The sequence below is a fragment of the Neopelma chrysocephalum genome, unplaced genomic scaffold, assembly GCF_003984885.1.
Source record: "Neopelma chrysocephalum unplaced genomic scaffold, ASM398488v2 Primary Assembly neopelma1_95b, whole genome shotgun sequence".
Taxonomy (NCBI): Eukaryota; Metazoa; Chordata; class Aves; order Passeriformes; family Pipridae; genus Neopelma; species Neopelma chrysocephalum.
In genome coordinates, this window is record NW_020897758.1 from 971,024 (window position 1) to 997,211 (window position 26,188).

The following is a 26,188-nucleotide window of genomic DNA, read 5'->3' on the forward strand; positions in this document are numbered from 1 at the left end:
TGGTGTCTCTTGTCTTCAGCAGACAGAGTCCAGCCATCAGATCCAGTCCCTTGGGAATCCTGCAGCCTTCAGCCCAACACAGCCATGGCATTCACTCCTCTGAAGGGAAGCACAGGAGGAAGCACAGGAGCACAGGAGTGGGCTGAGGTGGTTCCAGCCCTTTCTGAAGGCCTGAGCAGTGGTAGGGAGGTCCCCCATCTCGATGAAGCCCAGAGCCTTCACTCACCTGTGCTCCCTGGCTGGCCCCAGTGTGTGTTCCCGGCCAGGACCGGGAGGTTCTGCAGATTTGGCAGCAGGCAGGGAACAGCTGAATCCTGGCTTTGCCTTCCCTCCATCACAGGTCACAAAGCCACTCACTGCAGGAAGCCCCCAAACACAGCAGGGTTTTCTAGGAACAACCTTTCCAGACTCCACTAAACCCTGTCCACACTAGCAATGTTTCCTTCTGATCTTCTGCCTCAGTTTTGACCTAAACCACTCAAGTTTCCATGTAATCTCCCAGCACAAGAAATCACTCAGGGAGAGACTCCAACGTTAGCCATGTCACTATAAGTACTTTGGAAACGGTTCAGATGCTTTCTCCCTGAGAAGACTTGTCACATGCCTGTGTCACTCCAAGAGGATGTAGGAAAATATACAGGAAAATGTACTAGGAAGAAATTCTTCCCTGTGAGGGTGGGGAGGCCCTGGCACAGGTTGCCCAGAGAAGCTGTGGATGCCCATCCCTGGAAGTGTCCAAGGCCAGGTTGGATGGAGCTTTGAGTAACCTGGGCTGGTGGAAGGTGTCCCTGCCCATGGCAGGGGGTAGAACAAGATGGGCTTTAAGGTCCCTTCCAACACAAACCATTCTGTGATTCTGTGATGCCTCCAATGTCCCAGTGAAATACCCAGGTCATGAGAAGTCACTGCTACCGCCAGAGGTCCTTTAGATCCACTTACCACTCACATGAGCAGCTTTTAGATGTGAACTGAATCTCGAGAACACAAGAATTTTGTTGGGTTTTTTTTCTCTGGGCAATCCAAGGAGCAGAGAGAGGATGTGAGGGCAAAGGTGGCCCTTGCAGTAGCCACGTGTCACACAGAACCACCGATCGTTTGGGTTGGAAAAGCCCTCTAAGATCGAGTCCAACCACTCACCCAGTGCTGCCAAGGCCACCACTAACCCATGTCCCCAAGTACCACTACACATCAGACTCCACCACTGCTCTGGGCAGCCTGTGCCAGGGATTGACAACCCTTTCCATGAAGAAATTTTTCACAATATCCAATCTAAACCTCCCCTGGCAAAACTTGAGGCCACTTCCTCTTGTTCTATCGCTTGTTTCCTGGGAGTTCCCAAGATAAGGGGTGACAGGGAATGGTTTTCAGGTACCATTTGCAGGCTCTGGTTGCTTTACATCACAGAGAAGTCTCTGGTCAGGAGATACCACCAAGGTCCATGGGTGTTCATGGGGTCAGCTTGCACAGGGGTCTGTTTGCATGGAACCTGGAGATGGTGTGTGAAGGTAATGAGGTACAACAGTGGCACAAGGGATCCTCTTAGCTGGGAGTCACAGGGGTCTTACTTTGCCTGGGGGAATTTAGGACACTAAATTCCAAATAGTCCCCAAATACATGTGTACACCTGTGGTTTCTCTAGCTGGACCGGTGCTGCAGGGAGAGGCCCTGCCCAGTGTCGGAGGAAAGGAAATATCTGGGGGTTGCCTGTCCCCAGGACCTGGCTGTGCTGTGTGGGGCCAGGCCGTCTCCAGCGGGCCCCAGACATGGATGGACATCACTCTGCGGTACCCAGGGGGTCTCTCATGGGCACAGAGGGTCCATCCCCAGACTGAGGGTCACAGTGGGGCTCTGCCCTATGCCCTGAGGGTCCTGGGCAGTCACTGGGGCACCACTCTGGGTGTGTAGATCGTGGTGGGGGTCTGCCCCCTGCCCCTGTGTCCTGGGTGGGCACGGGGGGCCCATCCCGAGGCTGGGGCTCACGGAAGGTCTGTCCTGCGCCAGCGGTCCTGGGATGGCACGGGGGAGTCTGTCCCCAGGCTGGGGCTCACAGTGGGGGTGCAAAGGGTCCTGAGTTGGCACGGGGGGGCTGTTCCCAGGCTGGAGATCACGGTGGGGGTCTGCCCCGTCCCAGAGGGGCCCTTGTGGGCACACGGGGGTCCCTCCCCACGCACAGGGAAGACACTGAGGGTCTGCCCCGAGCCCGGAGCGAGCACGGCGGTCTGTCCCCGAGGGAGGACAGTCCGGAGTCGGCAGGGCGGAATTTGTGAGGGCCGAGCCGAACGTGAGCCGGGCCGAGCCGAGCCCGAGCCGAGCCCGGCCGCTCGGCCCCCCCAGCCCCGCTGTCCCCGGAGCCGCTCCGGCGGCGGGGCCGGGCCGGGCTGTCCGGTCCCTCCTCCCGCTCCCCCCGCTCCCTCCCCGCCTCCCTGCGCAGCGCGAACATGGCGGCGGCGGCGGCGGCGGCGAGGGACTGAGGGACTGAGCAGCGCCAGCGCTCGGCGGCCGCGCAGGTGAGGGGGCGGCTCGGCCCGGCCCGGCCCGGCCCGGGAAGGCGCGACGGGGGCGGGCGCGGGTCGGGCCCTCAGCCTGGCCCGGATCTCCTCCCGCCTGTCAGCGCGGCCCGGCCGCCTCCGCGCGGTGCCCGGGCCGGGGGCGGCTGTCACCGCCCGCACCTGCTGGGGACCGCCCGGCCCCGGCCCCCCCGGCCTGAGGCAGCGCCCCGCGGGCCCCCCGGCCCCGCCGCTGCCCGGCCGGGCTGTGGCTCCCGGGGACGCCGCTTCCAGGGCTTTGTTACTCTGCCGGGTGTCCCCGGGCAGGGCCTGGGGCAGCCGCGGTGTCGCCTCGCCCCGAGGCCTCGGAGCGGTGCCCGGCCCGGCCGGAGCCTCCCCCGGCCCCGGCGCCGTTCGGTGTCGGCCGGACGCTCCCGGCAGGAAAGGGGAAGCGGGACGAGCTGCCGGAGGTTTGCAGGGGGTGGCCCCCGCCTGCGGGCTGTGCCCGGGGGGTTTGTGCCCTTCCTGCCCGTCGAGCCCTGCGGGCTCAGTGACACCGTCCTGTGACCCCGGGGGTGCGGGGATGGACCCCGGTGCTCCGAGCGGGACCCCCGCGGGATCCTGCAGCTGGAGGTGTCGGGGCGACCCCCGGGACCTGCCGGAGAAACCCCATAACCACCATCCCTGGGGAAAATCTGCGCCTCCTTCACAGCCCCCCCCGAGCCGGGTGCTGGGGTAGAGCTGGGAGCGAGACAACATTCGAGCGTTTCGTGCACAGTTGAGATGTTTAAAAATAACCCCGGTGTCGGCTGGCTCCTGCCGCGCAGGTTTAATCTGCAGGCTCTTTGAAGCTCCCGTGTGAAACTGTGGCAGCAGTTTGGATGACTGAAGGCAGAGCTGGCAAATCCAAACAGGCGGCCCGAGTTTGGGATGCACTGAGCAGCTTGGCTCCTTCGGGCCTCGGGTGGTTTGGGTTCAGCGGCTGAATATGAAACTAATTATTTCCATGGGGAAAGTCAGGATATGGAGACCCAGGTCCGGGGTCCCCGGCTTTGGTTTTTTGGCTGAGTTTCTGTTTACTGTTTTTGTTTATAGTAAACAGCGTGCACTGAGTGGCTGCGAACAGCCATGTGGTCGCTGCTCTTCGCAGCCAGTAATATTGGGGGAAGATGTTCTCCCACCTCGGTTCAACGCCTGAGCAACGGCGTGGGCTGGGCTGGGCCGGGCCTCCTCCTCCTCTTGCCTTCCTCTCCTTATCCTCACACTTCTGCTGGCCAGGCTGTGCTGTCCCCATGCACTTGCTAGGAATATTTGGTGTATGGGATGGTGCTTCATCCCAGGCACTGTCTTGTGCTTGGTGTTAATATGGGGAATAAAACTGGGCTTGTGGGGGGCTCAGCTTGGGTCAAGTTGCCACGGGCTGCAGCCCTGCAGGGCCTCCATGTGCCAGCAGGTAGTTCAGGATCTGCCCAGTAGATGGTATGAAAATGCAGATGGAAATCAGGGAGTCCCTTACAAAAGGGCAGAAGGGAAATGCAGGTATTTCTGTGCTATTTAAAGGATTTATTTAGTTAAAGGTTCGAGTCTGTTTTGTTTTAGAGAGATATGCTACACCTTGGTCCTCCCGGTTTGGTATTTGCATCTCAGCAAGTGACAGTTCTGCATCTTGATAATCTGCTTTTCAGTCAAATATTTGGTATGAAATAAATCAGGTGATTAGCTAATTAAAAGAAAGCAAATGCAGAGTTTAGAACAGGAGGCCCAGTGGCACCCCCTGCAAGTGCTGAGCCTGTGCCCCTGCTTTTCCTGTGCCTAAAATTTTAATGAAGTTTAACTCTTGACGCACTTCTCTAGAAACTTAATGAATTTTGCAGGACAATTAGGTGTCTTCAAGTGAAAGATGCTGTTGGGGTATGAAATAGTGATGTTATTCATCAAGTAGCTGTGCTTCAGTCTAGGGTGTGAGTGCTCTGGGAGCTGTGTCCCTGCCCTATGTCTAATTTAAAGCAATCTCTGAAACTTTGTTTCATGGCCTCAGACACAGAGGACCTCCAGAGGTGTCCTCATTTTTTCCAGCCCTGAGTAAGGTCAGGCACACACATCTAAACCCTTCCCAAGTAATGGTTCTTTTTATAAGGCTCTTCCTGCTGGCAATTCCACATCCTGTGCAGGTGATGTATGCCAACACTTGGGCCTCCTCACCATTAGAGAGGTTTTTTGGGGTGTTTAATCTAAATCTTTGTCACTTTAAACCTCTTCCTTCTCTGAGCTCCAGAGCACGTGGAGAACACTCTACATCCCTCCATCACTCCACTCCGTACATCTCTGCAGCTCAATTTGAAGCATTTGAAGACTTTGTCTTCTCTTCCTGAGCTGACCAAGCTCTGTTTCTCTGCTCTTTTCACATGGGCTTGCCTGCCCAGCTGGTCTCTGCCCCTCGCTGGGCTCTGCTTCCATCCACACTTTGCCTAAAGCGCCGTGGTCAGTCGGGGCAGGACTGTGTCAGTGGGGCTTCTGCAGAGCACTTGTAATAATGGGCCCAAATGACCCCATTTGGGGTATGTCTGAGTACTGTTATGTGAAAAGGAATGCAGATCACATGTTTGCAGATTTGCAGGTTGAACTGTGTGTTTGTGACAGAGGACTTTGCATGCTCCTGAGCTCCTGTCTGCTCCTGGAGCAGCGTGCTGGTGACCAGGGCTCCGAGCTGGGCTGAGTTAGTTGGGGCTCTTGAATAGTAATGTTTGCATCTAGCCTCCAGTCTTTTTTCCTTTTCTTTTTCTTGCCTGCAACTGAAAGTCAGTTTGCGGTGACACAAACAGATTTGGAGTCATTTATGCCTCCATTTGTGTTTGAAAAGTTTCCTAGCAAGGAGGGGTCCCTGAGAAATGAGGCAGGATGCACTGAGGGCAGAGCAGCAGCTCTGGCTGCCAGTTTGTCTTGCAAGGTGGTTAATCTCCTGCATATATGTAATTCAGAGACATGCCAAGGTAAAAATCATCCCCACAATTAAACTCTCAGTGTAGCAGAACTGTAACTCTGACCCCTCCCTCACCCAGCTCTATGCCCTGGTGTAACACCTGCACTCCAAGCTGCAACATGAACATTTCATCACACTTTATTTGCAGGATAACAGGGCCTAATCCTAAAGGAATGGGTTTTTTGGTTTATTTGTGAAGAACTCCTTTCTTACTCAGCTTCAATACCTAACAGTGGAGGTTGTTATAAAACACTTGCTCAGTGTTTAAGCTGACAGTATAAGTCTGAGAGTAGCAGCAAGCACAAGAAAACTTCCTTCTGTATCACCAGATCTCACTGGGCTTGGAGCAAACAAGCCTGGTGACCTGGACTGGTGGTGTCAGACCAGTATCTGGTGGGAGCACCTGAGCACTGGAGATCAGCACCTCGTCCTTTTTGTGAAGCTGTGCTCTGTCCTGTGTGTCCATGTCCCTTAACATTTCAGAGGTAGTTTCAGTTGTGAGCAGGAGAGTTTAGTATAGTTGGTGCTGAAAACTTTAATTCCTAGAGATCTCTATCTACATTAAATTCCCTTAAAAAACCAGAATAATACTTAGCTCTTTTACTGAGGTTTCTGACACACCACCTCTGGCAGATTTAGATGCTGTGATACGGGGTTTGCAGTCTGCAGGGTTCACTCAGACACCTGCCAAATGTCTCTGCCTCTGTAGCAGGGGTTTAAGCAGAGTTTGTGTCTGTGCCTCTGCTCTCACTGGGCAGAGTCTCACGCTTTTGTGCAGACTCATCCTGAGAAAAAATCAAGAATTTGGCTGAGAACTGAAGGAAAAGATGAACGTCCGTTTTGCTGCCTGGGCTGTTTGCGTGGCAGCCGTGTCCAACAGGCCAGATGGACGGGTGATGTCTGAGCTGCGGCAGAGCAGCCGAAAGCCCTTGGCTTCCTGAGGGCTGGGAAGTCACCCCTGCAGCTCCAGGGTCTGGTTACTATCATCACTGGAGGTAAGGAACGAAGAGCAGAGCAGAATCGATGTGGCCATTACCAACACGAGGCAGCTGGCATGGCAGTTCAGGTTTTTCCCTGGGATAAGCTTGTGCTTCTGAAATACATCCTCCCCTCTCCATTTCTTGGTCAGAAGTTTTTTTGTAAGTGTTTTAAATCGAATGGTGTTAGCACAGTCAGCAGCAGAACTCCTGGAGGTGCCTCCTGCCAGCTGATGTGCATGAGTTACCCAGCTTCAGTGAGCTTGTTTTCCAGACTGACAGTGTGAACAGTCCAGAAACCTCCCCATGGCTTGGGTTTGTTTTCAGCAACGGAAACTGTAGAAAGAGATGCCAGTGGAAATTTGTGAAGCTCAATCTTTGCCCATTGAGTTTCATGCTATTCCTCCCCTCTCCTGGCCCTTCCAGGGTTTCACTGGACGCTGTGCGAGGTCCTTTCTCCTGGGTGTTGTGACAAGGGAACAAGTTTGGTTCACCCCTTGCTGGAGTGACACATGCTGCAGTTTGCTTGGGGGTGAGGGCAATAGGTGCACCTTCTGATCTCCCCAGAGGGCTGTTGATGTGTGACTCCGGGGAAATGTCCTGCTGGGAAAAGTGGGATTTGTGCCTGAGGGGACCTGGAGGATGCTTGTGTGGAGTTCAGTGTTGGCAGAGGCTGCACGGGACAAAGCCCGGCGCTTCTCCACCGAGTGAGCCACGGTCCCTTTGGCTGCTGCTTGCAGTCACCCCGCTGTCACCCACCCGGACGAGGCAGTGCTGGAACACCACCCCGTGCCATGGCCGCACCTTATCCCTGCTCCTGGGCCTCTCTCCCTTCCCGTTTGGAGCAGCCTCTGCCTCCTCCCCCGCGCCGAGCCCTGTGCCCCGCGCTGACGGCGCTGGGAGTGTCCGGCTGTGTGAGCAGCGAGTGGGGGACAGCTGGTGTTCCCCCTGCTCCTCCCGGCTGTGGGAGCCTCCCTGCCTGCCCTTGCCGTGTCCCTGCCTTTGCCTTTCCTGCCCAAGTGGCACCTATAAGGGAGAAGGAACTTCTGCTCTCTCCACGTTAGTTAAGCGAAGGCACGGAGAGCAGGCAGAGGAGCTGATGGAGTCGGGACCGAAGAGGAAGTTGTACCAATTCCACTTTCTAAAAATAAGTCCAGTGACTGTTCCTGCAGCCCGGAGACTGCTGCTCCCTGCATGCTGGCTGTGGTTGCTTTGGGGTTTTATTTCTTGTTCCAGAAAATCTTAAAAAAGATGCTGCAGTCCATCAAAATAGTGCAGTGGCTGTATGATCAGAGAGGTGCTTATGGAGAAAGTCTTGTGGTTTCAGTGTTTCTAGAAGTGACCTTGAAGGATCACCTATATGTAATGTTTCCTAGAGGCTTGTCTAAACTCTTCTTAAAGATTTCCAATGATGATGATTCTGACTTTTCCTCAGCAATCCATTCCAGTGCCTGACTATTCTGAGATTAAGAAGCTTTGCTTGATTTCAGGCTGGTATTGCTGCACTTTAACCCCATCATTTCGACATTTCACCTTCTCTTTGGCAGGCTAACAAAGAGAAGAAAAATTCTGTAAATGGAAAAACAATCATAGGGTTTGATCTTCCTCTCTGCCTTTCCCTTCTGTGCTCAGAGAGCATCTGCTGGCTCTCGGGCACTGCTGTGGATTTAATGACACGTGTGTGGCAGCTGGGCAGCCCCAGTCCCAGATCCGTGTGTTGTGTTGGCCATGACTAACAGTCCTTGATCTGTGCTGATGTCACAGAAAATGCAGTGCATGAGGTGACATGGGTTTTATTAAAATTGTATATCACAAATTCCCCAGTTGTCTTATACTTCTGTAGCAAAATGCATGTCTTGAACATTTAAAGAGTTTTTTGTTAGTGATACATTTTATGAAGATGACATTAAAAGTCATTAGTCATTAGCAGTCATTAAAAACCGTTAGTTCAAAATGTTGTTGCCCAGAGAAGCTGTGGCTGCCTCATCCCTGGAAGTGTCCAAGGCCAGGCTGGATGGGGCTTGGAGCAACCTGGGCTAGTGGAAGGTGTCCCTGCCCATGGCAGGGCTGGAGTGGAATGAGCTTTAAGGTCCCTTCCAACCCAGGCTGTTCAGTGATTCTGTGTGTGCACACACCAGCTCTCCAGACCTGTGGCACTGGTGAGAGGTACCTGGCAGTGCCAAACTCCCTGCTTGTCTCTGGCTGCAGGCCCAGGGTGAGGCAGCCCTGACCCAGGAGCTGGGATGCTGCATTCAGGCTGGGCAGTGCTGATTGTGATGGCATGAGTCCAGCTCAAATTTTCTGGTGTCTGGGGAGCTTGTGCCTGCCTTCAAAAAGGCCATGGAGACATCCTCCTCATCAGGTGGTGTCCTAAGTTATTAGTCACACTCTTAAAGAAAATAACTCTTGAGGTAGTATGGCATCAGTGAAAAATATTTTCAGGTGGGGTCTCTGTTAGAGTGTCAGCGTCGGGTGGAGAACTGAGACCTACTGATGTAGTGAAGGGCCACCAGCCATGAAATGTTGTGATTGTTGTTAGTTTACATCTGTGTTGGAAGTGGTTCCTAGTTCAGTAACTGTGTAATACATGGTTCCCATGTTGTTCCCTAGGTGATGGAAGTTCAAATCTTTCAAGTTTTGGTGCTTAGCACATCCTTGTGTGCAATAAAACGTTGATTTTTTTCTGTAGCAGAGTCCCTGCTGTGCCTGATGTTATGTACAGCTGACACAGAGGATATTATCACTGACTGGCAGGTATCAGCTCTATCCAGCCAGGCCATCACCTTGCTGCTGACCTGGAGCCCTTGACTCCTACCTCGAGGGCAATAACCCCTGGCAGCTGGCCCATCTCCTGGCTGCTCCCGTGCCCCCAGAGGGGAAGTCCACAGTTGTCATTTCCACAGCCCCAGCCTGGAGGGGTTTGGGTGGCTGTATCCACATGTCCCCAGCACGGCAGGAGGGAGTGGCTCACTTGGCAGTGAATTGCTGTGCCTGGAGAGGGCAGGAGGAACTGCTTCCACTTGGCATTGTCCAAGCCCTGCACTGTAGATCTGGGCTGTTGTTCCACCATTACAGTGAGGCTAAGGGATGGCTTTGGAATCTTGGCTCCTTGTCCGTCACCCTGAGCTTTGGTCTCATCTTGTGCAGTGCTGGCAGAGTCTCCAGTTGTGTGTGTGGCAGTGTCTGTTCAGTGTTATCCTCTGCCTGCCCAGAGGACTCGGGGTGTTCCATGACTGCTCAGTTATTTCATATCGTTGTCAGCTGGAAAATCTGTAAATACCCTGTGATATTTTATGGCTTTATAAGCTGTACAAAATGTCCAGCAGGTACTTGAATGTCGAGCAGATACAGTCTGTAAGAGGGCCTTGTTTTCATTAGCTCGTTGGCAGACACTGAACATACTTGCAGAGCTGCAGGATGGACTTTTGGTTGCTTGTGGTCATGGTTTGTTGTTTTTTTTTATTGGCATCTACTGTGTGTTGTACAGAAAACAGTGAAGGGCCTCACAGTACACTTTTTAGTTGTCCAAACTCTTGGCCCTTCAGGAATGTAAAGCAGCCTAACAACTTTTTCTTTCCATAATTAACAGTCATCTGTTCAGGGTTTCCTGCAGGAACTGGCTAGTGATTTTTCTTCTCTGGGAGTAATTCTCCTGAGATAATATTTCTGTGTACTGCTAGATTGTTCTTTCTTTTCTTATTAAAATTGACTGAAGTTTTGATGGGCACTTGTTAGAATTTCTCTATATGCAGACTTTGCACCCTTAAAGGATCTTTCACCTATTTCAGTAGATACACAGTTTTGGCTCCTGGGATTTTAGCTCCTTAAGTCATAGACGAGACCAGAGTTATACACAGGATAAAAATAGCAAGCAGTAATTAATACCCATCCTCAAGTGAGCCTGGTTTCTCTTGACATGTTGCACTGCTGCAATTTCCTTTCCTTTTCTTAAGAAACAGACAAATTAATATCTCTCTACATGAGTGAGAAAATAAAACAAAGATGCTTGTTTCCTGCCCTGACACGCCATTCCCTTGGGGTACAGTGAGTTTCTGGGAGCTGTTCTCCCGGGCAGCCCTTTGCCTTGGCAGGCTGCTGCTGGGCTGGAGCGGGCACAGGAGGAATGGCACAGCCTCTCCCTTCACCCTCTCAGACATCCCTCTTTCCCCCTGTGAGGGCTGGATTATCTCTGTCTCAGTGCTCCAAGTAGCAGAGACCAACTCCTCTTCAGCTCTAGCAGAGGTAAATAAAGGTTTTGTGGCTCTGCTCCATACCCTGAGGGTTTGGATGTTTTATCTTTCTCATTTCTTTAGCAGATGGGGCAGATCAGTAGGAACTGTTTCTCATCTGTCCTCCGTTTGCACAAGAAGAATCAGTTACTGGGAGTGCTGGAGGGGAGAGCTTGACTGTGAGTCTGGCTCTGCTGCTTGGCAGGGAGACCCTGCGTTTTGTCACTCTAAGGATAGATTTATATATATATATATATATACACTGAAGGGATCATTTTACCTTACCTTCTCTGAGAGAGCAGCTTCAGGAGGGCAGAGAGAGTTCTATTTGGAAAGTTTGGGAAGATTGGCTGTGTGGCTGTTCAGTCAGGGACAGGGGCTTGTATAGGGATCTGTGAAGAATTCAGCCTTGAGTGTGACTGAAGTCGTGGGGCCCCCACCCCTTGTCAGTAGGGACAGGCCTGTGTTGGTGCTGGACCCCAGGAAGTTAAGAAATACTTAACTCCAGGGAAGGTGGTTGCTTTGTGCTGGATGAGGGAAGAGAGCACCTTGCACACTCCAGTAACACGCTCGGTGATTGCTTTGATGCCATCAGAGGCTTCAGGATGACAGTTTTCATCCAGTGTATTTTCCCAAGGGACATTGCTAAGCATTCCATTTAATTGTTAGGATTGGTTATAGAAGGAAAGCAAAAGGAAAATGTAATTGTAGGTGTATGTAATGATCATCATCCCCCACATCTCAATATGTAGCTCATTAGAGAGGGGTGATTTCGTCCCTCACCTTTTCCTCAGGGCTGGTTTGCTCTCCTCTGTTCCTGGAGCTCTCATCTCCTTTCCTGCCGTTTCAGTGGAAACCCTTGCCCCCATCTGTCTGTCCCTGAGGATCATCCTCCTCCCCTGTGCTTGTGAGGTACAGGGTATTGTAAGGGACTGGGTCATCTCCTTCCCGTCTCTTTCCAAGGTTTTCCTCATTTACATTTCTGTTTTGTCCCCTAATTACCATCCCTTTGGTTTTTTATTCCCCCTCAAGCTGCCTTTCCTTGCTTATGGTCTCCTGAGGATGTTCTGCTGAAACTGTGTCAAACTGACATTACCAGAAATAGTTAATGCAAAATCTTCTTTGAGGAGTTCTCACACCCTGCTTGCAGCATCGATGTTCACTCTGTCGTGACATTTCCAATAGAGACACGACTGGAAGTCAGAGCCCTTTCTGTCTGGATTGCCTCCTGTTTCCCCTTACTAGGGAATACATTGTCCTGGCATTTAGATGTATTTATTTCATTAGTTAATATTACAAACCATCTATATATTTATCCACCTGATCCTCTCCTCCCATATCTTTCATCCTGTAAAGAGCTTATTTTTTAATAAGATACAGTCCAGTAGAGAATTAAGTATAAGGTTAATTAAACATTTTTTATATAGATATACATACTGGATGTTGACCTGTGCATCGTTTCCACACTGGAGCCCATTCTGGGGCCACATCCATCACGTGTGTAACTGCTGTCTGGGAAAGCAGCCATGGTTGTCTGTGGGAGGGGGGCTCTACTGGCCTGTCTGGTGATGATATGGAAACCATGCACTGGTTTTTAATGTACTCCTGTTTAAATTCTTATTTAAAGACTTTGAAGCATCCTATTGTGTGCTTTTGTGTGGGGTGACTTTGTAACTGCCACGGGCAGAATCCCATTTCAAGGTCCCCTGTAAGCCATCTGCTTTCAGTAATAGCTCTTGGCTTTGGCGTGTGGCTCAGTGCACACTGAAACAGCCCCATTGCTGCAAAACTTCCTTTACTGCCTGCAGCAGTTTGGCCTCCCTGCTGTGCCCCATGGGCTGGGTGTCCCCTTGGGGGGCTCTGCATCACACCCTGCCCTCGGTGGGCACCCTCCAGCTTGTCCCTGGGCAGTGGGGGAGGCAGGACCCAGCCCAGAGGTGTGTGGGGTGCACCGTATTCTGCACCTCTCCATGCTCCTGGGATTGTCATGAAAGGAGACCCAGGTATGTGCAGAACTGGCCTGTGGCCTGGCCCCTGGTCATCAGGGTATGGTCAGAACATGCTGGAATCAGGCTACAGAGTGGCCCAGGCATGATAATCTCCTCTGCTTCCAGGTGTCCTCAGTGGGTTGGGTGTTGGGTGCACTGCCATGCCACTCTGTAACCCAGGCCATTGCTCTTCTAAAAGCAGGAGACTTGAACTTTTAGCTGTGTGAGTCGTGCTGACACCAAATAGCTGAAACACAGATGGTTGTGGCAGAAACAGCAGCCTAAGGCACACAGATTGACTTGCTTGTTTTGGCATGTTCTTGCCATATGGCACTGAAGTCCTGTTCTATATGGAACAGGAGCCTCACCTGCCCAAAAAGCCAGTCCTCCCTGTTGGGTGCTGTTGCAGTGCATCTGGGAGAGCTCCACTGAGATTCAGTGGTGGTGCAGGTCAGAAATGTCTCTGCTTAACACCCAGAAACAGAGACCTGCCACTTTTCCTTAAGCTTGTGCAGAGCAGTTTTGGACAGCCATGGTGCTGCTGGCCTCGTTCACGTGGGGATGTGGGATACAGGCATTGCTCACCCCAGGGGAAACAACAGTGACACAGAACCTCAGAGTGACTTCAGCAGCAGGACCAGCCATGAATGGGTCGCTGAAATAATTGTGAAACACAGTGAAGCTTCCTTAACCCCAGCTGTAGTCACAGGGGATTTGTATGATTAGCTGAAGTCTGTGTTCATGGTGGGCCATTCCCTATCCCTGACAATGGGAGGCAGCCCGGGCCTTGGCTCCAAGCCTTGAACATGGCTCTCCCTGGGGAGGAGCAGCACAGGATCCTCTGAGTGCTGTATATCCCTGCCCATGGCAGGGGGGTTGGAACATGAGGATCTTTGAGGTCTCTTCTGACCCAAATCATTCCAAGATTCCATGTTGTCCTGAATGGGAAGGCCTTAGGTTTTGCACTGTTTTCTTTCTGTTTGAGAGAGAGGAATGGGTTTGGGTTTTAAGAAACAAACCAACACCAGTCTTAGAACAAAAGCAGTTCTGCTTTTTCCCCAGTGTGTGGATTTCTTACAGCAGTCAAGCCCCATCTTTCCAAGGGGGATTTGAGGGGCTGGAGGGCCCACTCCCCTCACTGCAGAAATGGCAGCCATGGAGCAGGATGACTGTAACTCCCAGCTTGTGAGTAAACATGTCTGTACTGAGAAGATTCATCCTGTTAAGGGGCTTCCTTTAGGAGACTCGAGCCAGATTGTCTCACCTGGCTTTTGTTGTAAGCCCTTTCCTCTCTCAGTTTCTCTCAGCCTGGGTATCCTGCTCCTGGAGTGGGCCAAGCTTGTCTTTATTGCAGCCTCTTGAGTCTTCATGGAGAGCCAGGTCTGCTCACAGTGATACACATCAGGATATTTCTGGTTTGAGCCAAGGCCCATGCTGGGTTTTTTTTTGATAGGGAAGGAAAACCTTTACTGGAATCCTACAAGGTTTTATTTCATTTCCTCTGCAGTCATGAGCAGTGGTAACTGCTGTAGGTTCCCTCATGGTAATGATTCCTCCCACTGGTCCCTGGTTTTCACACTCATGCTGAAGGTGATCCCTTGAGCTCAACTCAGCAGTGTGTGATGGTCCAGCTGCCACTTTCTTGGAGGTTGACCCATCTCCTCTCCCTTCCACTCTGAAGGTGTTCAAAAGGAAGTAATAAAGTTAATATTTTCATTGTACAGACATGATCTATCCAAATTCTTCACGTGTTTTTGTCTTTTAAAATATGTGCTCCCCTGAGACTTGGCTCAGGGGCTGAGGAAGTGTGTTACTTGTGATCACATCTTCGAGACACCTCAGTGTGTTAACACAAGAATGTGTTTGTGAGGAGCTTGTCGTGTAGTCTGGAGTTTATCAGTCCACTTCTTACATGGTAGAAAGATAAAATTAGTTCCAGAGAAAGAGAGATGTTGGAAATGACACAAAATCCTTCTGGTAGAAAGAGGAGTAATGGTTTGCAGCCATCAGGTATTTCAGCTCACACAAGGGGATCAGTACTCCAGATGGAAATACCAACATTCATTGTACAGTACACCTCCCCCTGATCAGGGAGGTGCTTCCAGAGGTGGTGTAGCTTCATCAACCTTTTTTTGGAGCTGCCAAAAATGTGGCTTTGCACACACAAGGAGAACTACAACTCCACTCTCGTCCAGGAGGATGATAACAGGGAGATGGAAGGAAATCAACTCATTGGTCAAGAAAGCTTCTGACTCCCCTCCTCAAACTCTGCAGCTGCTCCGCTCCTGAGAGTTTCCTTCGGGTCCCACATAAGCATTTGTTTGGCATTTAGGTTCAGGACTCCTCGGCTGCATGTCTGGCTCCGAGCAGGATGGTGCTCAGTCCTGGGAGCTGCCTGCTGGTCTTTGGCTTCTGCCCAGGAGGGGGGTCAGTCAGCTCATCAGAGCACAGTTCAAGAGGAAAACCTTGGGTTTGTGGGTTTAGACCAGCAAAAGTTCTGGTGTCCACAGGTTAGGCAGAAATCTGAGGAGTCAAGTGTGCTGTGAAAACCCAAAGTGATCAGAGGTGTCGCGCTGACAGTCCTCTCATTTCTCAGGTAGGCTGAAAGTGCCTTTCTTTCTCCACCACAGAGATTAAAAATGGCAAAAGAAGATGTTAAATGAGCAGCTGAGGTTGGAAAAGGTTCTTCCCCCAGAGGCTGGTTGGGCACTGCCCAGGCTCCCCAGGGCAGTGGGCACAGCCCCAAGGCTGCCAGAGCTCCAGGAGGGTTTGGACAACGCTCTGAGGGCCAGGGTGGGATTGTTGGGGTGTCTGTGCAGGGCCAGGGGTTGGATGGATGATCCTTTTGGGTCCTTTCCAACTCAGGATATTCTATGACTGAATGATCTGCTCATCATGTGTCTGTGCTGGTTTTCTCATGGGGCTGAGATGCCACTGGATGCTCCCATGTAACCCATGGTGCACAGATGGGCTTCCAGAACGGAGCTGAAACAGGACCTGGCACAGCCTGAGCCTCCAGCTGGGAGGTTGGAATGGCAGCAGCACCATCACCCACGATGGGCAGGAGCTTACAGTGCTGCCCTGGCATTTCCTGAGGGAATTGTAAAGGACAGCTCTTTATTGCTGGAAACATTAATAGTGTCTGATGGAAAGATGACTGTGAGGGAAACCTCATCTGAAGCAGAGGTTACATGGAAGGGATTTTTACTGGCTGCAGTGGTCATGGTGCTCCAGACCTGTGCTTTCGTGGGGAAAAAAATCAATGACTCCGGGCACTTTACATCCTGGGAAACCATCAGGATTCTCTCGTGGCTGTCCCATGGGATTTCCAAGAAGCGTCATTCTCACAGTCCTCTGGCAATATGCAGAGTTCCCTTTTTTTCCCCCATCCTAATCTGTGGGGTGTGCATCCGACCTCATAAAACCATTTTTCAGCTTCACTGTTAGTAGTTTTCTCCCTCTCCTCTCTGGGAGCCTCTGGCCTGCTGGCAGCAGCATTGTCCAGCGAGGTTTGAAGCTTGGCACACTGTCAACAAACCTTCAGCTCCCCTTTCAATCAAACATGGTAATGCTGAGATCCAACTTGGATTCCATCCCAAGGTTCACCATAATCATCCTTGTATAATAGGAAGTCCAAACAACCCCAGGAAATAATTCAGATGTGACTGGTGCCTTGAGTGGAATAAAGAAGTGCCTAGAAGAGACATTAAGAGCCTCAGCTTTAACTCTTTTCATAATTATGCGCTCCGAAGGAGCGGAGGCTTTGGAGATAAAGGGATTACATGCATCTCATGAGGTCTGCAGAGATGGGACAGCATCTTCTACCCACATTTTCTCATTTTTGTTTTACTGCCATTGCAATTGCCACATTTGGGGGAAGAATGTTGCAGAGCAGGCTCCCCTCTAACCCTGCAGGTCCCTTCCAATCTGGCACAGGTAAATTGAATCCGTCTCCCCTTAGGGATGAGCTTTTGGAAGAGCCCGTTGGTAAGAGCAGTGGGGGTGAGAGTTTAATTGGATTAAGATGCATTTGAGCAGTGCTTGTGCTGTGGGCTGTGCTCTGTGGCTGCCGGAGGGAGCCACACTCAGAGCTGGGCATGCCCTGGGATACTCTTCCAGCCCTGGCTGCCTCTCTGCCAAGGAAAAAGCCCATGTCTCAGAGGTGTGGATCTCGGTGTAACCCAGCACAGGGGTCACCAGGGTGTGAGCAAACCATGTCTCGAGCTGGTGTCCTACCTCTGGCTGTGAGCTGGGACCCACAGCCAGGCAAGGGCTTGGCTTTTCCTCCCCAAACCCAGCAGCCGAGGCAGGGATGTGGTGGGCAGGGTCCAGCTGGGGCAGGGATGTGGTGGGCAGGGTCCAGCTGGGGCAGGGATGTGATGGGCAGGGTCCAGCTGGGCACCCCACCTTCACTCAGCTCTTGCTTGGGGTTTGGGTGCCTTTGGCCTGTGCATCTTATGCTTTGATACCATTATAAGTGCTCGTTTGCTTTTCAATGTCTTTGTCATTTTTAAGGTTATTTAAAGGTTTGCTTCTCTTGACAACTTCCTCCATGACAAAGTTGCACATCTGTTAGTTTCCAATAAACATTTCCTTCTCCCTGGTATATACTTGGGAATTTTTAGTTTTGTAGGTTTGCTCTGCTGCACTGGGAAGGGATAATTTGGAGTCCCCAGTTCACTCCCTTCATGCTACTCATTATTTTATGTGCCTCTCATGTGGTCTCTCTCCTTTTCATTACTAATCAGGTCTAGTCTTTTCAATCCTCCTTTGTGTGATAGTTTCATTTTACAAAAGCTGAACTAGTTTCTATCAGCCCAGTTGATGTGATCTTACTCATATCAAAGGTGTTTAACAGCCGCAGTCCCGTGTACTCACTGCAAGCTGAACTTAAATTGTGTCAAGTTCTGCTCTGCTTTGCGATGGCAAGTGGGAATGTTTGTTACAGCTGTCTTTAAATTTAAATTTGGATGTTTTAAATGAATTAAATATGAACATGAATAATGCAGCTGGTAATGTAGCCTTTCTGCAATTAAATGCAAACTTTTTCATTTTGTCTCTCTGCTTTCAGGTTTTGCTATGCCGCAGTGTTTGTACTGACTCTGCTGTCTTGGAGGAGTGATGGGGAACTAGAGCCCATGACAGTTCAGTGGAGCCCTTGGCACTTTTGATATCTCGGTGAGTGAAAGTTGTTTGAAACTGTGGGAAAGGCACTTTATCTGCTACTAAAGACAGCAAATCAGTTGGCCTTTTTACATTTTTAAGGTAGCATCCTGCTGAAATGAATTTGCACATTGATCTGTCCTTTCAGGCTATAAATTCTGGAAACCAACACTGTAACACTGTGGTCCGTGCTTGGGAGATTATCTTGATCTCCACAAGCAGGACAAACACAGCTTTTGAAAACAAGGGGAGTTTTAACTCCGGTGTGCAGTTCTGTATAATTGTCAGGTTCTGGAGATGGAGCATTGCAGTGTGTGCTGGGCTGTGGGAACCCCAGAGGTTTTGTTTGAGGCAGCAGTAAGATTGTGTCCTTTGTGCCATGGACCGAGCCAACGGGTCCCCAGCAGCAACATGTTTGTGTCTGAGGTCATTCCAGATCTGTCTCTGTGGATGGATCATTTTCCCCCCTTGGATACCAAACTGTATCTCCTGCTATTTATTACTTCCATGTTTTTTTGGTCTGCAGTGCCTGAGTGGAGCAGAGGCCGTGTCCCTGGGTACTGCCGTGCTCCTGTCCTGCAGTGCTCTGAGAGCCTGTTCTGCCATTCCCTTTCTTCCCTCTGCACTGAAGTCTGTCCTCACCGGGGCATTTCAGCCTTGGTGAAACCTTTACAGTGATTCCTCTTGCCTTCCAATCTGTTGTCAGGGAGATAAAATCCTTGGGTGTTTCAGGTTGGAAGGAGTTTATGGAGGCTGTCTGTCCAGCACCACATGCAGAGCTGGCCTGACTTTGAAATCAGACTCAGTTACAAGGTTAGATCAGGCTGCTTGGGGAGGCAGCTGGTGATGTTTGGAATATCTCCAAGAGTGGAGATTTTACAGCTCCTCTGGGCAACTATAAATTACAATCAGTGGGAATTATCAATTCCCAAGGCCTGTGTTAGTAAAACTCAGGGGCAGCAGAGGGGCAGCTCCAATCTCTGCTCTCTGTGACCAGTGACAGCACCCAGGGAACGGCTGGAGCTGTGTCAGGGCAGGCTCAGGTTGGATCTCAGGCAAAGGTTCTTCCCCCAGAGGCTGGTTGGGCACAGCCCCAAGGCTGCCAGAGCTCCAGGAGGGTTTGGACAATGCTCTGAGGGCCAGGGTGGGATTGTTGGGGTGTCTGTGCAGGGCCAGGGGTTGGATGGATGATCCTTTTGGGTCCTTCCCAACTGTGACTCTGCTCCACCACCTCCCTGGGCAGCCCATTCCAATACCTGACAGCCCTTCCTGTGAAGAAATTCTTCCTGATGTCCCTGTGAACCTCCCCTGGCACAACTGGAGGCCGTTTCCCCTTATCCTGTCACTAATTACCCAGGAGATTGACCCCCCCTGGCTCCACTGTCCTGCCAGGGAGCTGTAGAGAGTGAGAAGGTGCTCCCTGAGCCAAATTAGGGTTATTCCCTGCCTGAGGGTGGAAGGTGCAGCAGTGCACCCTCGTCTCCAGCCACAGGCTTCCACAATCCTGTGTGTGTAGGTACTTCAGAAAGTCCCACAGACAGAAGAGGGGCAGTGCCAGAGATTGCAAATGCTTGTCTGCTGCCTTTATATAACGCCTTTCAGCCTGGGTTTTATGTCTGGGGGACTTTTCCTGCCAGACTGCTAGTCTTTAATAAAAATGAATGAAGAAAATTATGAAAAGAAGCTTTAAATGTTGTAAATAACCTTTCACATGTAGGTTACCTTCCACTATTGAAAGGGAAAGAAACTTTACTCCTTTCACAAGTGTGTACAGACACACACAGTATTTAGAAGAGAGGCAATAAGTGACTACTGTGCACCTCTTGATTTGGATTAAAAAACAACCAGGGATTTTTTTCCTTTAGTATTTAATTCCTTCCGTATTTTTCTTCTCAGAGTATTGCTCAGTGTTGCATGTAAAGGCTGTAGTTTATAGTGCTGTTACAGAAAATTAAAGTCTTTATTTCTCTTAGGTTTGGAAAAAGCCTGGTTTTCAAAATCCCGACTTCTTGCCAAGTTGGAGCTGTAAATAACCCTTTAAGCAGCGACTCGGCACTGTGTCCTGTGACAGCTTCCTGTTCCATCCTCCTCCTGACTGCCCCACTGTGAACAAAATGGAGTTATATTGACACAATTAATCTTTCATTAGTTAGTGGAGTGTCAAAACATGCTTTTCCTGCCTTTCCCGAGGGCTTGTTTGTGGCTCAGCCATTCATTTGGATATTTTCTGGCAGGCCGTGGTGAGGCTCGGGGTGTGCAGCGGGCACTGCCCTGGGAGAGCGGCTGTGCTGGGCACTGGGCTCCCTCTGTGTGCCCAGCACACATCTCCCAAGAGCCCTGATTCTCAGGAATATTTGCTTATAACAAGAATGCAAATGCTTCTACTTGTTGGGGACAGTCCAGCCAGTTTTCCTCCAACCAGGAAAAAAGAATTTGTAGCACAGCTTGGACACTCGGGGCAGTGCTAACAGCAAAAGTATTTCTTGGGTCACTGTCCAGTTTCTCATCCTTATTCCCCAGAACTTCTATGAGCAATTTGAATTGCAAGTGGAGAGCTGGGGATTGCTGTGCTGCTTTGCCAGAGTTAATGTTATGTTTCCATGTGTTTTCTTTCATAAATTTCAGCTCTGCTTCCCTTTGTTAGTGGGTGGGAGCAGCCTCTCCTTCCGCACACACGCTCCAGACCCACTGTGGGGTGAGCACAGAGATGGGCATGTGCTCCTTGTGCTTATTTATGCTGCTCCTGCTGCCATGAATTTGAAGTTGTCCACAAATTGGAGGAAGTCTTGTAGTTTCAGGGGGTGACATGAACTGTGAGTGCTCTGTGCAACCCCGGGTGACGGAGCATGTGTTTCCCCCTCTGTGGGATGAGTTCATGGTTCAGTGTGCTCCAGAACGGGGAATTTTCTCATCTTTATTTCTTTTGTCCTAGACACCTTCAGTTCTCTAAGAGCAAGCCAGTCCCGGGCTCAGGACAGCAGCAGGTGGTAGAATGCGGAAACCAGGCCCTCAGAAAGGTGAGCAGTGATTTGGGCACAGCCGAGGGCTGCTCGGGAGCTGGGGCAGCCTGGAGGACCCAGTGCCTCGGGGGTGGGCTGGAAGATGTGATTGGAAGCCCAAAACCTGCGTTTGTCTCCATCAGTGTGCAGAGAACAGCCCATCAATCCACCCCCAGCATGGGCTGAGCAGAGTCCCTTCCTGGGGCACCCCTGCGGCTCGTGGGGCGCAGTGTCAGCAGCGAGGGTGCTCTGCAGAACCCACGGCACACACCATCTGCCAGTGCTCCCAGTGTGAGGCAAACTGGCTCTGCTGGCACAGGCCTCCCCCTTCTAATGAGGCATGAAACCAGAGACCAGCCTACCTTGTGGAGAGGAAATCTGTCCCAGGCTCCCTGGTGTCCCTCGGCCCCTCGCAGCCCTACACGTGCTACCTGGGATGTGCATCCCCAACGAAAAGGGTGCAGCCGAGCCTGCTGCCTGCAGCTGAGCTGCTCTGGCTTCTTGTGCTTCACAGCACTATTGATTTCCGTTGGTGTTGTGCCCTGCGTGTGCCTTGGGCTGCAGTGATCTCATCACAGCTCCCGGGGCTGGGGGAAGGGAGGGCGGGAGGACGGAGCATCCTCCGCAGCTCTTTGTTCACATCTGCTCCACACTCCCGAGGTTTATTGCAGGAGATTTCTATGCTCAATTTCTCTCCTCCTTTTTTTTTTTAAGTGTCTCCTTTGCTTCTGTGGTGGTTCATCTTACGGCAGCATTAGCCTCTTCCTAACACTGCTTGTCCTTTAATGAAGTGAAAATAAATGAAGGAAAGCAGGGAATGGGGAGACCCTGCTGCGAGGCAGCTGGAGGGCTTGGCAATAAAGGAGGCAGGTTGATTAGTCAGCAGTGTGGCTGTGGACTGGGCTGACTGGATTTAGCCTCATACACAGCTTGTTCTCTGTGCTCATGGAGCCTGGTGCCTGCAGCCAGCCTGGCTGTGTGCCCTGTGCTGCCAGTGCTGTGACATAGGTTGCAAAGGCAACACCTGCATCGTGCACACGTGGGTTTCTGTCCTACTTACCTGCTTTTTTAATAATGCATTGAACTTTCACTGTTTCTTTATTTGTCTGCAGAAATTCTTGTGTTTCTCTCCCTCTCTGCTGCTTTTGTATCATGCTTAATGAGGATTTTTGCATGCTAAAGGTTAAGAACAAAATGTACCTTCGCCTGCAGAGTGTGGTGAGAGGCTCCTTTGAGTGCACAGATGCTATTAGAGCTGTCCTGCAGCACTGAGGGGAGCCTTACCCACCCAGGGGGCTCTTTGCTTCTGACTTAAATACTTTATGTCCTTTATTCTTGCTTTCTTAGGGAGGTGGCAGAATACTGTCCTTCATGGTAATGCATTTGTAGGAAGGGTGTCCTTCAATCCTTTTCATTCATTTATGTCTCTCCAAGGAGGTTCTTTGTCTGGTCTGTGTCTGGTGACGCTGTGGCCACACTCCATATGTCCCTCATGTTCATTTAAGGGATGCTGATCTGGCATCCCTCCGTTGGGATGGAGGCTGTTGGAGGCAGGGGTGGGCATCCCCTGCTTCTTGCTCTGTCACTTTCCAGAGCTGTAAAACCTGTATGCCATCCTGCCCACTGTGCTAAAAAGAGCATGTCAGGAAGAGAAGATTGCAAAAATAATTGTCCAAAAGCAATTCCAGACATGTTAAGGCACCCCAGGTCACTCCAGCAGCAGCTCCTGGCCTGCCTCTTCCAGCTGCTTGTCAGGAGGTTTTGAAACTTTTCCTGTTTTCTTTGTCCTTCCTTTCACAAGGAAGTGCTTTTTGTGGGGGCAAGGCACATTTAATAGGGCAATACCAAATTGCTGTTTACAGTAGCCCTAAAGTGCTCTGTAAAATAAAGGAGCTGGAGTGCAGCAGCACTCCCAGGGTGCCCAGTCGAGCAGCAGCAGGTGGAGGAGCTGGCACAGAGATCTGCCATCCCTCCGTTGGGCTGGAGGCTGCTGGAGGCAGGGATGAGCATTCCCTGCTCCTTGCTCTATCCCTTTCCAGAGCTGTTTTTGGGAACTGCTCTCCAGAGCTGGTGCTGCTTTGCTGTGCTCTCCTCTGAGCTGGGCAGGACACATGGAAACCTGGTGTTGTGCATGGAAAGGGCAGTTGTGCAGATTTTCAGGGAGGTCCTCTCCCCATCTCCAGAGAGGGCCAAGGCTGTTTGTGTGAAATGACCAGGAGTTGATACCCAAGGAGAGATTCAGGCTCCACTTCTCGGTGCCCAGGATCCATGTGAACCATTTTCAGTGGCTGTTGTGTTTGTTCCTCTCGAGCTCTTCTTCTCATGGCTAAAATGATGGAGCTCTAGCAGTTTGCTGCTCTTTGTGTTATTGCTGATCACTGGGGGAGAACAGTAGCTGGTGGGGACTAGGCAGGGACCAAGGTGCAAACGCAGGTACCTCATGTCAGGTATGTGCATGAGCTGTGGGGAGGAAGGGAGCACACCCCAGAGATGGGAGCAAATCATCCATGTCACCTGGGGGCATGACTGGGAGCTCACTCTGCTCCTCTGAAGGGCCTGTAAAGCAGGCAGTGTGGAGGGGTGCATCAGCTGGCTCCTTTCCCTCACACAAATGCTCTATTTCTTGTCTCAGCCATAGATTGGAAAGATGGTAAGAAGCACAAGTACAGCCGCCCGTCAGAGTCTCCCTCCCAGTACCAAGGTAAGAGAGCTCCCTTCTCCCCCTTCCTCCTCTCCCTTCTTCTTCCCCGCTCCTTCCTTCCGCCTTCTTTCTCTCCCCCAGCTCACATGGGCTGTGTGCACTCAGCCTTTGGGGTGTTGGGGGCTCCACTGCAGTTTCCCTGTGCTCCACGTCCTGCACCACTGGCAGATGGCAGAGGATGGGCTGTTTTTCAGTGGCCACACTGACCTGAAATGGAGCTTCCTGTGAAATGCAGCGCTCACGGTGACCCAGCACCCCAACCCTGCACCCACTGCATGCCAGGGCCGTGGCCCAGGGGGGCTGCAGGGGGGCTGGGGTGCACACGGCTGCTCAACAAGTGCGTGGTGAGCAGTGAGGATCAGAGGTCACCTTCCTGCAAGAACCTCTGTGCAGCTCATCACTGCCCGAAACTTGGGTGTACATCCTGGTAGTTGAGGCCTGGAGAAGAGAAGGCTCCAGAGAGAACTTGGGGCCCTTTCCAGTGCCTAAAGGGACTCCAAGAGAGCTGGAGAGGGACTTTGGACAAGGGCCTGGAGTGACAGGACAAGAAGCAATGGCTTCCCACTGCCAGGGACAGGGTTGGATGGCATACTGGGGAGAAACTCTTGGCTGTGAGGGTGGGGAGGCCCTGGCACAGGTTGCCCAGAGAAGCTGTGGCTGCCCCAGCCCTGGAAGCGTCCAAGACCAGGTTGGACAGGGCTTGGAGCAACCTGGGCTGGTGGAAGGTGTCCCTGCCCATGGCAGGGGGTGGAACGAGATGGGCTTTAAGGTCCCTTCCAACCCAAACCTGTCTACGATTCTGTGATTCTAAACAGTGAGGGGGTGAAACTGCAGCATCTTTCTGGCATGGCTGGAAGGATTTCTGTTCAAAGCTAACACTGAATTGGGACTCCTCTGAGGAGGAGCAGAGCAGAGCAGACAGTCCTGGTGGTTGAAACCTCTTAGTTTTGACTCACACGTTCTCACATTTTGCTGAGCAGGACAGGGAGTGATGGGACTCCTGTTGTGGGCTGTAGCTGTTCCCAGTGGAGCATGTGCAGGCAGATTGATGGCTGGGCAGAGTGCCTGGGAATGGGAACGGTGGGACAGGCAGGAACTGTGCGGAGCCGGTGGCAGAGCTGAGCCCCGGGAGCCACGTTCAGACATCAGGGACAGCCCCCGTGGCCCGAGATCTGCGAGCCCAGACGATGCTCTGCTCGTTTTCATACTGGGCTGCTTTCATGTGCTGCCTTGCTGCTCCTTAGCAGCCACACATATGGGCTGCAGACTTCAATGGGATGCCTTGATCTGAGTAGGGCACGTTCTCCTTCACAGATGTGACCTGAAACGCACATGTATTGTTTCAGTTGGATTGATGACCCCTCAGGAGCCGAAATGCTAATGGAGCCCAAACCAGACTTTAGTTAAAGATATAAACAGAAACTCCATCTTCATTTAAATTCTGGGCAAAGGTTCAACGTTAAATGCAACATGAAGAGAATCCAAACATGAGGGTGCAGGGCTGCATTGTTCACAACTACTGGAGTTTGACCCCTTGGGTGTGCAGAGTGTTTTGTTTGGAGTAAATATTTTTGAAGGTTAAGACATCAGAGCCCAAATCTGACTCTCTGCCTGCAAGTAATATCTCCCTTCGGCACGAGCACACGGCAGGGAGCTTTCCCAAGGCAAGCACAAGTGACAGACCATCACCCCAGTGGCATTTCCAGGGCCGAGTCCCAGGGAGTCACACAGGTTCACAGTCCTTGGCTTTTATTTGGCTCACAGATGTTATTGCAAAAATGGGGTGTTTCTCATTAAGTGTTTTTCTCCCATTTCTTCCTGTGAAAAAGATCTGATGTGTTGGAGAGAGCTGGAGAGGGACTTTGGACAAGGGCCTGGCATGCCAGGACAAAGGGGAATGGCTTCCCACTGCCAGAGGGCAGGGTTAGATGATATTAGGTTAGATGATATTAGATGATATTAGGGTGAAATTCTTCCCTGTGAGGGTGGGCAGGCTCTGGCACAGGTTGCCCAGAGAAGCTGTGGCTGCCTCATCCCTGGAAGTGTCCAAGGCCAGGTTGGATGGGGCTTGGAGCAACCTGGGCTAGTGGAAGGTGTCCCTGCCCATGGCAGGGGGTGGAATAAGATGAGCTTTAAGGTTCCTTTCAACCCAAACCATTTTATCATATGATTCTGTGTGTGTTATCTGGAGGAACAGTCCTTTCCAATGGGGATCCTTCCAGTGGTATGTTCTGCAAGGCAAGGGAGGGAACATGAAAGAGCAGGCAGAGACCAGATGAAATAGAGGGTGATTTTAGGGCTGGTAGGACAGTTTGCATGTGGTGCTGGAAGCCAGCAGCAGTGGAGCAAGCATTCCCCTTTGCTTTTCAGGGCTAGAGAAGATTTCATTCCCTACAGTCAGCTCTGGCCTTGGACACTCCTGCTCTGTCACCAGTAAAAAGGACTGGCTGATGTTTCTTCAGGAAGCAAAGTGATTCACTGGCAAGTGGGGAAAAGCCATCAGAGTTTTTTGACCAACACTCAGGAACCAGGGTTACGTGCCCAGGCCAGGTCAGAAACAAGCATCTTGCAGACTAAAATGTCCTGTCCCTCCACAGTAAGGCATCCAATTTATCAATATGGGTAAGAATATTGAGAGAATATAGAATACGAGACAGTTGGTCAG

At 51.3% G+C, this 26,188-nt stretch overlaps 1 protein-coding gene across 3 annotated transcripts in view; it reads left to right on the forward strand.

Moving 5' to 3' along the window:
* The first annotated feature begins 2,415 nt into the window (after positions 1-2,415).
* The window catches only part of SCMH1 (Scm polycomb group protein homolog 1), a 68,550-nt gene continuing 44,777 nt past the window's right edge, over positions 2,416-26,188 (forward strand). For 2 of the 3 annotated variants that reach the window (XM_027694012.1, XM_027694013.1), the window contains exons 1-4: positions 2,416-2,507; positions 17,732-17,838; positions 20,756-20,840; positions 23,455-23,523. In XM_027694012.1, the coding sequence (XP_027549813.1) occupies positions 20,816-20,840; positions 23,455-23,523 (94 nt within the window). In that variant the 5' untranslated portion in view covers positions 2,416-2,507; positions 17,732-17,838; positions 20,756-20,815. The remainder of the gene's footprint in view (positions 2,508-17,731; positions 17,839-20,755; positions 20,841-23,454; positions 23,524-26,188) is intronic. The other variant, XM_027694014.1, reaches the window with a different exon arrangement.